At 42.4% G+C, this 15,486-nt stretch overlaps 1 protein-coding gene across 2 annotated transcripts in view; it reads right to left on the reverse strand.

The window, feature by feature from the left end:
- The window catches only part of LOC148829105 (peroxisome proliferator-activated receptor alpha-like), a 67,037-nt gene that overhangs the window by 14,169 nt on the left and 37,382 nt on the right, over window positions 1-15,486 (reverse strand). For both annotated transcript variants that reach the window (XM_088923416.1, XM_088923417.1), the window contains exons 2-5: window positions 14,910-15,155; window positions 11,512-11,669; window positions 8,452-8,590; window positions 1,162-1,361 (exon numbers count right to left, since the gene is read on the reverse strand). In XM_088923416.1, the coding sequence (XP_088779542.1) occupies window positions 1,162-1,361; window positions 8,452-8,590; window positions 11,512-11,669; window positions 14,910-15,117 (705 nt within the window). In that variant the 5' untranslated portion in view covers window positions 15,118-15,155. The remainder of the gene's footprint in view (window positions 1-1,161; window positions 1,362-8,451; window positions 8,591-11,511; window positions 11,670-14,909; window positions 15,156-15,486) is intronic.

A 15,486-nucleotide genomic window follows, 5' to 3' on the forward strand; every position in this document is an offset into this window, starting at 1 on the left:
CCATTTCATAGATGGGGATTATTAGGAGGCCATGATTGGTAAGGGCCAATGGGAAATTTGGCCAGGACGCTGGGATTACACCCCTACTCTTTTCGAGAAGAGCCCTGGGATTTTTAATGACCACAGAGAGTCAGGACCTCGGTTTTACGCCTCATCTGAAGGACGGCACCTGTTTACAGTATAGAGTCCCCGTCACTATACTGGGGCATTAGGACCCACATGGACCGCAGGGTGAGCACTCCCTGCTGTCTCCACTAACACAGCACACAGCGGCAACCTTAGTTTTTCCCAAAAGGTCTCCCATCCAGGTGCTGACCAGCTAAGCAACACCTGCTTAGCTTCAGTGGGTTGCCAGTTGTGAGTTGCAGAGTGATATGGCTGCTGACTAAATATTGGGCTAACCACCCCATTAAAAGACTTACTTGAGAATACACTCAGTTTCTATTAACACTGGCTGTTGCACAGTGTTGCATAGTCTTTAATGTCTGTATGCTTAAAATTAACTTTACTGTGACACTGTTAAAAGTTTCTCAGTTGCATTTGGTGGAGAGGTTGATGTGGTTCTTCCTTTCCATCCTGGTAAAGCCAAGTTTTATGGTATCATCAAGACAAGCAAATGCCACATGATCATATAAAGCACTGACATTGTGGTACTGAAATCTATCCTTCTGGCTGTCAGAATGATGCACAGAACCAGGAAGGTAGAGACAGATATTCACCTAGTATGTTAGAACAAGATCCGGAATTCATCTTTCAGATTAACATCTTTGACCTGATTTTTTTGTGATTTGAGTACCTACATGCTTCTATGATATACATTACATAATTTAGTTCTTTTGTTTCTGCTTTCACGGTTGCTTTTGTTTTAAGAACAACTGCTATCTGAGATAGAGTTCTTCTATGTTTGTAAGCCAAAAGTAACAGCTCACTTTTTGATATAGCCACCAGCCTTGTCACCCTGTAACTCACAGCTGGCAGCTCCACTGAAGCTCAGCAGGTGTGAACCTGGTCAGTACCTAGATGGGAGACCTCCTGGGAAGAACTAAAGTGTCTGCCTGAAGAGGTTTAGTGGGGCCAGTAGGGGGTGCTCACCCTACGGTCTTTGTGGGTCCTAATGCCCCACGGCAATACAATTTCAAAACTACTGCTGCGGCCTCTTACCGGCGTACTGGCCTTGCCAGTCAGAATGACTCTCGCCTTCGACTTGTTCATGTTGAAGTTCTTCAGGTAGGCCTCGTAGATCTGCTTGGCGAGGGTCTTCTGGTCGGCCAGCTGGGCGTTCTCCGTCTCCCGCTCCCCCGTCAGAATCTCCGCCTTGAGCTTCATCTTCTCGGACTGCGGCATCCTCCCAAACCGGATGGCTGCAGGGAACACAACAACGGAACAACGGACTCAGACCGGAGTTGCCCTGGGCAACGGGCCTTTCTCCAGATGGGAATGAAAAAGAACGCGGCCGATGTTGGTTACCTCTTTGGTGTCTAAGGCTTTAGAGCAGCACTCACTGGTGACACCCAGTGCTCGGATGCATCCAATGATCATAAGCAATTTCTTACACACAGTGAGACAGCCAGGGTGGTACAATGGTATTACCAGGTATATACAGACCGTATAACTGGTGTATTACACTAGTAAGGCCTCATTTAGAATACGTTGTACAATTCTAGTCACCACATTACGGAAAAGAGATTATTGCTCTGTAATCGCTCCAGAAAAGAGCACACAGATACATTTCAGATTTTACGCAAACTGCTTTTGCTAAAATCCTGAAGATATTGCTGAAAGAACTGAGACCTTTTTTAGGGAAGAGGAGTATCCAAAGTTCTCAACGAGCTTGGCAAGCCCGGCAGAATGAATAGCGACACACAAGCCAGAGGACTCAAGCGGAAACTTTGTGGAAGTGCATTTAAAACTGAGTAAAGGTGGCGTTTCTTTACCACAAGAGAGGCGGGAATGTGGAACACACTACCCCAGCCATGTTATTGAACTACGTCCTAAGATTTTTTTCATGAAATGGCTGGATAAGATCCTTGGGTTCATTCATTACTTATGGATACCCATTAAGCCACAAGAATAATAAGAAAAATAAACTTCTCAGCACTGAACAGGTCAGAGGAAACCTACAATACTATTCGTGCTTTATGTAAACAAATTTGTCAAATTTCTTAACAAAAGGTTATGGGAAAACTTGGTATGTACCAAGCAGTCTAGTCTGACTGTGAAAATAATCACATTTTCTGGCAGCACCATAAAAACAGTGTTTAGCATTGCTGCGTCGCAGGTCTGTGGCCCTGGGTTCAATTCCAGATCTGGGGGTGCTGTCTGTGTGGAGTTTGCATGTTCTCCCCATGTTTGCGTGGGTTTCCTCCAGGTGCTCCAGTTACTCCCCCGCAGTCCAAACACCAACTGGTAGGTGAATTGTCTTCTGAGAAAATTGGCCCTGGTGTGAGTTTGTGTGTGTGCGCTGTGATGGAATGGCATCCCATCCAGGGTGTACCCTGCCTTACGCCTGTTACTCCTCTGCTGCCCCGGATAGGATTCAGTTAGAACATGGAAGGGTGAACAATCAGATTTTCAAATCTGTCTTTATTAACAAAGTCATCTTCTCAGTACTAGCACAGAAAACAACAGGTGTTCTGCTTGCTTTTTTGCAAAACCAATTGACAAAAAACACTGACAGAAATATCCTAACTGCATGTTCATCTGGGTAACTTGCTCTTCCATCACTGTGGTAAATAATCAGATTTTAAATAGGTACAGTATCTTATAGTTGGGGGCTGCTTGATTTTCCCAATTTTATTTTTCTTAGTATCCTTGGCGCTCCTTCATAAAACAAAAATTAAAACCGTTTCTTCTGTAAAAAACAATGTCCCGACAGAGCCTGCAGGCGGTTCTCTGCCTTCTTAAACTCATAGTAGAAACAATGAGTAGTTATTATTCTGGGCTTTCATGGCCCCAAGGTGTATGCAGTCGAAATGTGGCAGAACAACCTGATCAGTCAAGACGTGCAAATATACAGTAAAATACTCCAGTGTTGTGATGTTGATTAAGATAGGCTAGCATAAACACAGAACAGTGACATTTTAAAATCAGCCTCAGACTGGTTTTAGACAAGTTCAGTGGGGATTCCTCACTTAATGAATTAAGATGAACTAAAAATAGAAAAGGTCAGTCAGTTTATCCTTGGGCTTCTCTTATCTACACAATGGACGCCAGGGCACAGTTAAAGGACATGTTGAAGAAAGAGGTTTCACACAATGTTCCTTTTCACTTGGAGCACAGTTTACATATTGGATTCAATAAACGCCATCATTTATCATTATTTATCCCTTCAAATAGAGCTCTAACACAAAACACATTAGTATGCAATCATCACACCCACCGTTAGATTGAACCATTGGATATAATCTCTCATAATAATAAAGTCCACTAATAGAAAAACAAAAACAATTGCTACAGAAACAAAAAGTCTACTCTGTTGGACTAAAACTCACGAAACAAATCGCTTCCAGTCTGAAGGGAGTTACTGCCCTATATCCGTCTGAATAGAGACAAATTCTGCATTTTTAAAGATCACCGTCCATCTGTTTTCTAACCACTTAATCCAGTACAGGGATACAGTATGGGGAGCCAGAGCCTATTCCAGCAAACAACGGGCACAAGGCAGGGATAGACTTTGGACAGGCTGCCAGTCCATCACAGGGCAGACACACACACTCACACCCAGGTCAATTTTCCCAGAACCCATTTAACTTCTCAGTTTGTCTTTGGACTGTGGGAGGAAACTGGAGCGCCCGGAGGAAACCCACACGAACTAGGGAAGAACATGCAGACTCCGCACAGACAGCACCCCAGGTCTGGAATTGAACCCGGGGCCCCCAGCGCTGCAAGGAAGCAATGCTGACCCCTGCTGCACTGTGCCGCCTCACGTTGCATTCATCAAAGTTAAATTAGCACCCCAGGTGGGGGGTCATTTCAGTTTTGCTGCAGCCAGTGAAACTGGAACAATCAGCAGAGCAAGTTGGAACCATCCTCCTTTCTATCTGAGGGCATTTCAGCCGCGCTGTTGAACTCCTGCCTGTCGCTCGAAGGCGCGATGTTATCGAGTTTTTTTTTCTTTTCTTTTGGTGCTTTGTTTTCTTCTGAAAAGTAGCAAGAGCCTCCAGGCCAGGTGATCGGAGAAAATGAGAATTTGGTTACACAACGGATTACTGACAGCGGTAGCCATTACTTCACAACAATTGGCAATTTTGAAAGTACAAAAAAAAAACAAAAGTGGGGGCAAAGTTCAGACCCATGGGGTATTAAAGGTCACATGACGCACAGGGGGCCAGGCATTCGGTTTTTGCGGAGCGGAACGGGCAGGAAGGGAATCTTTGCTCTGGAAGCTCTGGAACTCTCTCCCCGAGGATATCAGAGAGTCACCTTCTCTAAACTCCTTCAAATCCAGACTCAAAACCTTCTTTAGAAGAGTCTTTACTTAACTGGTTCCATTCTTCACCCCTCTGCTTTTCTTAGTACCACCATCCACGGTCTCCTCTATATATCGTAATTGTGCTTTATCGTGTGCATTCTTCTTATTTATTGTTGTTGTCATTCTGTAAAGTGCTTTGAGAAGCCACCTTTAAAGGCGCTATATAAAATAAAGTTTCTTCTTATTATTATATTTTTTTCCCTGTGCATTCACTCATGCTGAACCAATCTTTGAAAAATACAAGGGAGGAAAGAGTACTGCGGTGCGTTATGATCGACAGGGCACAGCTCGTCCCGTTGTAATGTTATGACAGGGGAGTCACAGCATGGAATTATTGCTCTAATTTGGGTTAGGCACCTGTCATTTTGATTTCAGGAACACGAGTGTTATAAATCAGCATGAGCAGCATGGCACTCTGGTGCAGAGAACTGTTTGGTTATTGATCCTGTTGATATTTCTTCTCCCATAATCTGAGTCTTAATAGCTACTCATCAGAAAGGTGTATGCTAATTTATTTAATACTATTACTAAATATTACTGCATCCTTTTGCCCATCCTGTAAATGAGACGGAAAAATAAGGGTTTAAATAAAGCTGTTAGACACAATACACACACTATATCACAGGGCTTTAACTAGGAGCCTTTGGATAAGAAGAACCTATTGGTCTCTTTTCATTTGACTGCTTTACATTGAGCTGAGACAGAACTTATCAGATATGTTTACTAACTCCTTGTTTGGGATATTTGTTTTCCGATTGTGTGTATGGCGGTCAGCATCGGAAAGGCTGAAACTGAAATTATTCATTTTACAGTTTCGATAATTCTGCTTGATAATAAGTGTTTCAGCTTTTAAAAGCTCTCACTCCTTTCACTACAGGCTCCATATCGAGACACAAAAAAGAACTAAACTAAAACCCGAATGAAAGAGAAGTATTCAGTCTCGACTCTTTTTCGGTGCTTACACTTAAATATTTTCAGCTTTGCAAACTGCTTCACAATTTCACTGGCCTTTTTGGCAGTCTTTAAAGGCAACGTCATTTATGCCATTTAATGAATTTGTAGGTATTTATATAAGTAATTCTGTTAGGATATTTATGAGAGTTCAAGCATGAATAGGTAAAGACTCTTCTGCGTTCTGTTGTCCTGTATGCTAAAACAACCATATGGCAAAATGTCCAGAGTCCATGCAATAGAATATGAATGTGCTTTAAGGGGAATGTACCACTGGTGTTAATTTTTAAACTCTACTTTCCTTTTTAGAGCGATTTAAACACTCTTGTACAATCACACAATTACACAAAAGGGCCCCCCCAACATGCTCAGTTTTCTGGTTCACCGAGGTCTCATGAATACTTCAGATGAGAGCAATTGCTTTGCTCTTTTTAAACAGCTGTTTTCTTGCCATTTTACCAGCATAGTTTACCCAGGTTTCTGGGCATACAGAAATCTGGTGTGAAACAGAAAGGCAGTGCAATCAAAACAACAAATAATCAGTTCTGTTTAAATAACACAACTGCATCAAGAGAGAAAGAGTCAGATAATGTATTTCAGTCTAGGGTATACCATAAAATGACAGCTCTGATCTTTGATTTTGTGAGGGGTGTCTACAAGGCTGGTGATCTAAATTTCCTTGACACCTTGTGCACCTTTCTTTTAAGATAAATGCTTAATTTCAAGTGGCTGAAAATTTTGAGCATCTTCACAAGGAAATTCATTAGGTCTGCCTTACTTCCTGATTTTATGAGATGGTGCTGAAGCTCTGCTGTGTAATCATTGTGTCTGACCGCAGCACCCTGGACAACCCACACAGTTCTTTTCTAAGGACTACAAAATTCGTGCTCACTTTAATTTACGATTGCAGCAACCTCTAAAGTGCTACAGAGACAAAAGTGGAGAACATAAGCACTACTGATAAGCTTCTGGTGTCAAGTTTTGACACCTCACAAACAGAAGGAGAAAGCAAATAATATATTGGGAAAAGTTCGAATGTAGTGCATGAAAACATCACATTGTGCGAAACATTTATTACAAACCCTTCTGGTTTGGCTTCCTGTCATAGACTTCCCCTCTTTCAGACTTCACAGCGCACTTAATTGAAATGGAGTGAATATTTTTAAATGGTTAAAACAACAGCAAAAAAACGGATAAAGTAAATTAAAAAAGAATATGAAATTCAATATGAATAAGAAAATGAGAAGGACTGAATATTTGTAAGAATGTGGAATGATAAGTCTCTCATCTAGAATATTTGATTCTGCCAGCAGAGGGCGTGTGAACCCCAAGCCTGCAAACCTCCCGACGTCGACGCTTCACTTTCATAATTTGCACAAGACGCCAGAGCATTTGAACGACATCTTCATTCAAGGCGTACTATTGCTTTTTGAAAGCCGTATCGGTTGGACAGTGCTGCAGGAGCTGCTGCCGCAGTGCTCATAAACACGGAGAGTGAGGAAAAAGAGCCCGGGAGAGGGGTCTTTGAGTTCGCCTGCCGTTTGTAAGATGACCTTCGCGCCTGTGCTCTTGTCACCTGATTGAAAAACGCCGGAGCCTTCTCCCTGTGACCTCACAGCGGGCGCTCCTGCTATATAAATACAGCACATGATAAATACAGCACATCACATGGCCACCGGCCTAAGACCCTAGGTATTTCAGTGACTGTTTCAACAACAAATCTCCAGGGACCTCACTCTCCTATATCACCTTTCCAAACAGCGCACCCAGGACTGCTAACCATTGTGCTACCCTGCTCCCAGCACTCAACATGCAAAAAACAAAGAAGTGACAGACTTGCTATTCTAAAAGGCCACGCAATTTGCATACTTTGTGAGAAATCAAAGGTGGGATGTCCTTTTGTGGTACCAAGTTCTGCAAGTGCCAGTTTAAGCAATGTGAAGAATAATAATAATAATAAACTTTATTTTATATAGCGCTTTTAAAGATGGCTTCTCAAAGTGCTTTACAGAATGACAACATCAATAAATAAAAAGAATACACAAGATAAAACACAATTACAATATACAGAGGAGACCGTGGATGGTGGTACTAAGAAAAGCAGAGGGGTGAAGAATGGAACCAGTTAAGTAAAGGCTCTTCTAAAGAAGAGGGTTTTGAGTCTGGATTTGAAGGAGTTTAGAGAAGGAAGAGTTTAGTGAAGACACTCAGTGCCCGTTCTGAGACACACAGAGGTGAAACAAGTGCAATACAAAATCAAAACCTGGGCTCATACTAAATACTTTCCTTTCTGATTGACGTGTTCCACACTGCACCTTAAAGGGGAACTGCAATGCTATTTCAATAGTTCGGGGTTAGAAAGCATCAGCATTTCAGACCACAATAAAAGTAAAATCTACACAGTAACTTGTAAAACCTCCAATTTACATCCCAAAAAATACGAAATTTCCAGGTATGCACAGCGCCATATTCTGCGATTCAGAGTGAGGCAACAAAACTTCTAGTGATGTGAAGCGGCCTTATTATATTGTAAAGAAGCAGGTTTGTGAATACATCTCTTTTAATCCAATAGAAGTATTGCTCTCAATTTTGAGGCGGTTTTGTCGGCAAATACTACTTACTTGCTAACTCTGCATGCAGACCATGTTGGAACATTCCTGCGGTGAAATGTCTGCTGCACAACTTGTACTTACTCACTCATCCATCACAGTACATCAGTCAGTACAGGGACTAGTGAGCAGGAAGGGCAGCTTCACATCACAATTCTCGCAAACTCTCCCTCTCGACTGTGGCGAGACCAGGGGTTTGCGACAAACTGGAGACCATACGCTACTTCCACAACTTCACGATTTTGTGTTTAGTTAGGAATTTGTACATTTTTGCGATGCTGTCAATTAATTGATTTTTTTAACTGGAGATTTAATAACCAGACAGAGAAACTGGGACAGCTGTTCCCCTTGAACGTCTACGTCCCCGGTGTCTTCCCGATCCCCAGCGACCGCGATCCCAGAACGTGCATCCCGTCTTACCGTTGTGAGACATTCCCACCAACAGGCACTTCTGGAATCGGCAGTATTGGCACTTGTTGCGGTTCTTCTTCTGGATTTTACAGTTCCGTTCACATTTGTCGTATTCCAGTTTCAGACGGATCGTCCTTCGGAAGAAGCCCTGAAAAAAACCAAAACGATGGTAAAAAAAAAATCAAATCTCATACCAAAAAAAGAAAAAACCGTGTGCTTGGGGGCAATTTAAGTTCCTTCAATCACAGGTTTCAGTCTCAACCCAGGCAGAATAATGACATACTGAATACACAATTCTGATTATTGTACGGGATCTCACAGTATAATCGTCTTACTACAAAGTAATAATTATAATAATTGCTCACACCTATATACTGTAGCTTTTCTGGACACTCCACTCAAAGTGCTGTACAGGTAATGGGGACGCCCCTCCACCACCACCAATGTGCAGCCCCACCTGGATGATGCGACGGCAGCCATAGTGCGCCAGAACACTCACCAGCTCTCAGTGGGGAGGAGAGCAGAGCAATGAAGCCAATTCATAGATGGGGATTATTAGGAGGCCATGATTGGTAAGGGCCAATGGGAAATTTGGGAAATGGGAAATTTGGCCAGGACGCCGGGGTTACACCCCTACTCTTTTAGAGAAACACCCTGGGATTTTTAATGCCCACATTAAATGCCCTCAGTTTTACATCTCATCCAAAGGACGGCGCCTGTTTACAGTATAGTGTCCCCATCACTATACTGGAGCATTAGGACCCACACAAACCCCAGGGTGAGCACCCCCTGCTGGCCCCACTAATACCTCTTCCAACAGCAACGTTAGTTTTTCCCAGGATGTCTCCCATCCAGGTACTGACCAGGCTTAGCTTCAGTGGGTTGCCAGTTGTGAGTTGCAGAGTGACTGCACTCTATTGCTGCTGGCTAAAGTAAAATTGGCTTCACATTTCTATTGCCAGCTGACACCTCTATTACCAAAGTATTATGTGCTACATCTGGAGGGGCCATTCCAGCTGTAATTGACTATGAAATTCAGAACTAGCTCTTAATGAAATACAATGAAGCTGTAAAAAAAACAAAATGTGCTTATTTTTCTAATTTTGCGCAGGAAAATAGGAATGATCCCAAAATCTTTTACCAATTGATGTTATTTAATCCTTCACACACACCTGAAACTGATGCTTTGAGCTCACTAAAAGTGAAGGATTCCTTACTTATTTTCAAAACAAAATAGTCACTATTAAGGTTAAGATTTCGATCAAAGATTCTGATTTAAGTGTGCCATTAATCAGGCCAGTTGAATAAGAAAAAAAGTTGCTGTTTTGTAGTTAATTTAATTTTAATTGTAGGGCACATTTTGTTATGTTATTTGATCATTAAAAGCACTCTAAAATACTTTACTATTAATGTTAAAAAAACCTTAAGTCTTTAAATTAAAAAATAAAAACAAGGTCAATTTTAAACTTCAAATGAGGCCTAACATTTAGACCAGGCCAAGTTTTTGCTGTCTGCCAGGTTTAGGATATTTAAAAAAATGGGTTTACAATTCCAATTATTCCAGGTTTTTATAAATATCCATGTGTATATCCTGCTGCTTTCCTTGCAGGTTGGAACGAGAGACAATCTCTAAACAAGTCAAGAACTGAACTCACAAAGTCATGAAAGTACAAGGAAAACCCCAACAGATGTAAGGATCACTGCTCCAGACATTTGACTTTTGTCAGCAGAATATCTGTTGCAAGACGTTTGGCTATTGTAGAAATTATAAAAATGAATGCTGTGTATTATACAGTAGCTTTGTAGTGGATTTACTGTCAGTCTGTGTTAACACCATTGTAAGTCGCCATTGTAATTCACCCAAATTGCTTGCAAAGCTAAAATTTTATTTTAGGTCTCAATTTTCAGCTCTTTATATTATTACTTTTTAAAGGCATGGCTTAAAACAACTAAAATAGCAACAGTCAACCTATGCCAGCTATAGATGGGGGGGGGGGATGAAATAAAGATTGCTTCAGAACATATCCAGCATTATCATCCAGAAATGTTTCCATTATTACGAAACGGATTAGTGCAAGTAAAGCTGTCTTATTGTTGCTATGTGCTTACAACAGCGGCTCAAAGCTGATTTACAGGTCTGGTCTCGGTGTGAAGCACAGAGTTGAAATAAGGACACACAGATTCCAGAGGGGAGCTCATTCACAGCGAGTAGCTATTGGCTCTGGGCTGCCTGACCGGTCAGAGTGGTGGCAGCAGAGCCTTTGTGAATGAGTCCATGTGCTCGCTGCAGTTAGCGTGACCACAGAGCTCGTGAAACCGGGCAAGACCAACCCCAGGTCACCGGCATGATCATCAAAAGCAATTTTCTTGCTCCATAGGGACAGACCGCAGTGTTTTGTCTTAAAAACAGCAGGGGATAGGTCACCAGTTGTTGAGAAAATCCATCTCCTAGACTTTTCAAAACAGGACAGATCACCCCTGTATGTATGTATGCAGCATTTTGGTTATCATGAAGGTGCAGTCTTACTAATTTAAGTCATAGGGATGCCCTGTTGCTGTCACTATGCAGGAGAAAACAATGTCTTTGGGTGACATAGGTGCAGCTTAACCTTCTGAAAGACAAACCAGGTTCATACCTAATTTATTTAATCTGCTCTTTAAGAAAAGAGGTACAGTAGCACTCATCTTTAACAGAAAGCAAAATAATGGAGTGGTCTCTCCAGTTTGAAGTTAAAGATTTATACTTCCAACAGGTACTGTACCAAATAAGATAGAACAAGGTCTACCAGACTGCCTAACAAATGATCCTTTGTTTTTCGTATTTTATGTTATTAATTAATTCTCAGAGGCTACCTCAAAGTGTGGCTGTATTATGAGCATACAACAGTATAAAAGAAATACAAAATTGTACGAGAGCAGGTAAGAGGTAAACAGTAATAAAGTCCACACACTGAAGTAGAAATATTCACACTGTGCAGAAATATAGAACAGAAATGCTGGTACTGCTATTGCACACATTCAGGGTACAGAGTGTTCAGTGTAGTTGTGCACACGGGTGCCCTCACTCACCTTGCAGCCTTCGCAGGCATGAACTCCGTAATGATATCCAGAGGCCCGATCTCCACACACCCGGCACTCCAGGTTGAGGGCAGAGGAGGAGAGCTCGTCCTGGCCCGCCACAGCCCCGAAAACCCCCGAGGAGGGGCTGGAGACGGGTGTCAGCACATCTGAAAGGCAACGGTGAGAAACTTTGGCCGCCCATCGCTTTTTGTCTCGAGCCAGACAACAACACCACCGCCATTGGTCAGTCGACCTCCAAAGATGGCTCCAATTCCCAGCCGGGCCATCAAGAACCTCATTTTCAGGAGAGATTCGTACAGCACGCCTTACTGCGCAGAAGCGGTAATTGCACACTTTTCCGATTTAACCCCAGAGTACAAACTGAGACCTGTTAGCCCAGATTAAAAATGAAAAAGTCTGGATTTCTTCATTTGGTCATCCACAAACGTTATTATCCAAGGGTAACCATTATGAGAGGCTAATGACTGGCTGGGCCACTATCGACCCTCAAAGCTTTCAGGAAAATTCTCATCATTCTCCCACTGAATGTCAGCTCTCCTGTCGATACTATGGAGGGAGGCACAGTGTCACAAATGGCAAGTTGTTCTGACAGAGGACATGTAGGGGAGAAGGTACAGACTTTCCTCCTTCATATGAATAAGCGATAAAGCAGGATTGATCAAATTGGGGGTAAAAAAAAAGAGAGAGACAAATACAAGTGCTCCACAAATGTAAGGATCAAAGCAATGTGGAGCTTATTGTGGAGCCACAAAGTGCAGAACTACAACCTGGATTGGATGCCACTGCATTGCAGGGCATACATATACACGCACGGAGATGCATACAGTCAATTCAGGGATAGCAATTATGCCCCAGTCCAGAATCCAGTCAAACTGAGACCCAAGAGCTGTTTATCTCCGGTGTCTCACACCACACCGCTGATCATATTTTGTCTACTTCAAGCTTTGACACAGCAGAAGAAATGAAAATGTCATATTGTTCAATGATATTCTCATAGGGGAGCACCGTGGCACAGTGGTTAACACTGCTGCCCTGCAGAGCTGCGGTCCTGCGCTTGATTCCAGAACTGGAGTGCTATCTGGGTGGAGTTTGCATGTTCTCCCCATGTTTTTGTGGGTCTCCTCTGGGTGCTCTCACAGTCCAAAGACATGCTGGTAGGCTATATGTCTTCTGGCAAAAACTGGCCCCGGTGTTAGTGTGTGCGTGGTTGCATCAGTGTGTGCCCTGTGATGGACTGGCGTCCCATCTAAGGTGTACCCTGCCTTGGGCCCACTGCTTGCCAAGACAGACTCCAGTGGAATTGAAGAAGCATTTAGAAAATGGATAGATGGATATTCTCAGAAGAGAAGTTAAATATTATGTGGGCGGTGATCTTGTCTTCCATAATCAACCCAGCCATGCAATCCTAACTTAGCAACAAAAAAATTATCTAGATGGGTCAAATGTTCTACCGTCATTAATAAGCTTTCCTGTGTTCAAAGGCCAATCATTACGAGGAAAGGGTGCCAAAACACCCGTTTTTCAATGGCATTTTAAAACAATATTTTCTATGTGCAATAGATATGAAAAACTCCAAAGATTTCTCTCATTATTAAAAGGTGGATTTATCCTGGCATTGTAATGGAGTAAAATCAAGTTTAAAAGTGAGCTAGCTTTATACTGTATATCACATTAGTTAAAGACTGTTTAAATGTACTAGCTGGACAAATTCAACAGCACAAAGCACAAAAGTGGTTTCACTACAATTAAAAACAGACTCCCAATAAAGAGAAAAAAGTGAAATTTCAAAGTTCCACCTTCTTTGCTCATACTTAACTATATGTGACTCCTTCAAGGATTTTCAAAAGAGATCAAACTCCTTTACCAATCGCATTCTGCGTTTCACACTTATTCCATGCATTGTAACATTTTTTTCCCTGCTCTGTCAGAAAGAAGAAGAATAAAATCCCAGAAACTAGCAAGACTTGTTAATTTTCTGGAATCAGGGTCACGCAATGATGTTTTGACTTTTCCAAGATAACGAGAAGATTTCTCCATAACGTGCTGCAGTTACAACACATTCTTCCTTTTCTATATAGTATTTTACAGTTTCTGACATGTTCTGACTAAATCAAAAGTCTTTAACTGCTGTCTCACCACCAAGGGACCCACTGTACGGTGCAGGAAATATGTAAGTATACGTTTGTCATCATTGGTTAAGACTTTTTCAGGACATTTATGCTTCATTTTCCATGACTTTGTCCGGTCTGGATAAGATGTTAGCGATTTTGCAGTTTTTCCAGGACACGTGGGAGCCTTGAGTATTCCTGGATTAGACACGAACAAAAATAAAACTCAGCTGTCAGAAACGCCAGATCCTCAATTCCCACTTTTCCTAAGTGGGGAATTCAGAGGGTTGGAATGACTTGGTCACCAAAAATAACCCGGTGATTGTCATGAGTCATTGTCTTTGACGCTTCACGAGATGAACCTTGGAAATGAACCTTCAGAAAAGGAAAGAAAACTTTCTACATCCTATTTAGCACATTGAAACTTTAAGATCATGCAAGGCTTGAACCATGAAATAGTTTGGCAGATGTGATAAGCAGCATTTCTACAACCTTTTCCAGTGGCAATATTTTGAGCTGGTCTTTATGTGCTCAAAGTGTGCATGGATAGGACTGAAATTGTTTTTCCCCATGGAGCATTCTATGGCCTTAATTGGATTCCACATTGATCATGACTATCTTGCTGCCTGTTTCTAGGACTGCAAATGAATTCCACCCAGCAGACATGATCTTTCATCACTCCCTGAAAAAGTCTCCTAGTCTGAAAAGGTAATGAGTGGACCTTCCTGACACTGATCCTGTGACAGGAAAGACGTGTTGATTTAAAATTGCAAGCCTGTCTCACAAGGGGGGGCGAATGTCCTCATTATAATTTTGAAGCCATCTCTGCAAGATCCTTTTAGAAACAACTTTATGGGACTGCCATTAAGCGACTAGAAGCCAAAGGAGCATGGCAGGTTTAAATGCCCCATAAATACTTCCATTTTATTTATAATGTGTGAGCATGTTGGTAATCACAAAGCGATAAAATCCGAACATGCTTGCCTACACAAATGAATGACGCTTCAGCAATTATCCAGTGATACGATGGAACTAGGGTCTCGTTTACCCACTCGGTTAAGGGCTCTCGAGCAAAGAGACTGGAACATAAAAATAACTACACAAGACAGTAAATATGATAAAATAACAAACGCCATCAACTTAACTGAAGACAAACGCATCTTAAGGACTTTTGATAATGAGCTTTCGTCTTGGATACATAACTGATGCTGTATGTGAATTAAAAGGGAAAAAAAGTATTTGAGAAAAAGAGGAGATGGTGTCGACTTTGTACAGTACCTAGAACGGTGGAGCTCTCAGACCCCGAGCCGTTTCCTGAGGACTGGCATTCCGGCACGTCGAAGGAGCTCAGGGCGTCGTCCTCGATGGACTGCGAGATGTCCTGGAGGTCCTCCACACCCTGCATGAAGTCGCTGCACAGAGGACTGCCCAGGACCGGCTCGCCCAGGGGGGAGGGGGGGCTGTATTGGCTCTGCATGTCTACCATGACGGCGGACCAGGCCTCCCGTGGGATCAGGCATCGGCCTGTGGAGAGACAGCACCAACGTCAACTTCGTTGCTTTGCACAGGCACCCCACTGTGCTCTTCCAGAGCCAGAGCCTAGCCGGTTTCATGGATATATCTTTGCATCTTCGCAGGAACACAACTTATGTAGCTAAGTGACGACTTCCTATGAAGCAAATCAGACTTCCTGTTGACAGAAACAGCAGAAGCACAGTTTATTGTCATATGTACATGTACTGCACATTGGAATTCTTATTCGCGTTGATCTCTCGGGACGTACAGTACACAGTACAACAGACAACTCCACACAATGTAGACAGTACGTTACAACATAATAAATTATAAAAACTAG

This window comes from Atractosteus spatula, chromosome 8, assembly GCF_055471065.1.
Source record: "Atractosteus spatula isolate fAtrSpa1 chromosome 8, fAtrSpa1.hap1, whole genome shotgun sequence".
In the NCBI taxonomy this organism is placed as follows: Eukaryota; Metazoa; Chordata; class Actinopteri; order Semionotiformes; family Lepisosteidae; genus Atractosteus; species Atractosteus spatula.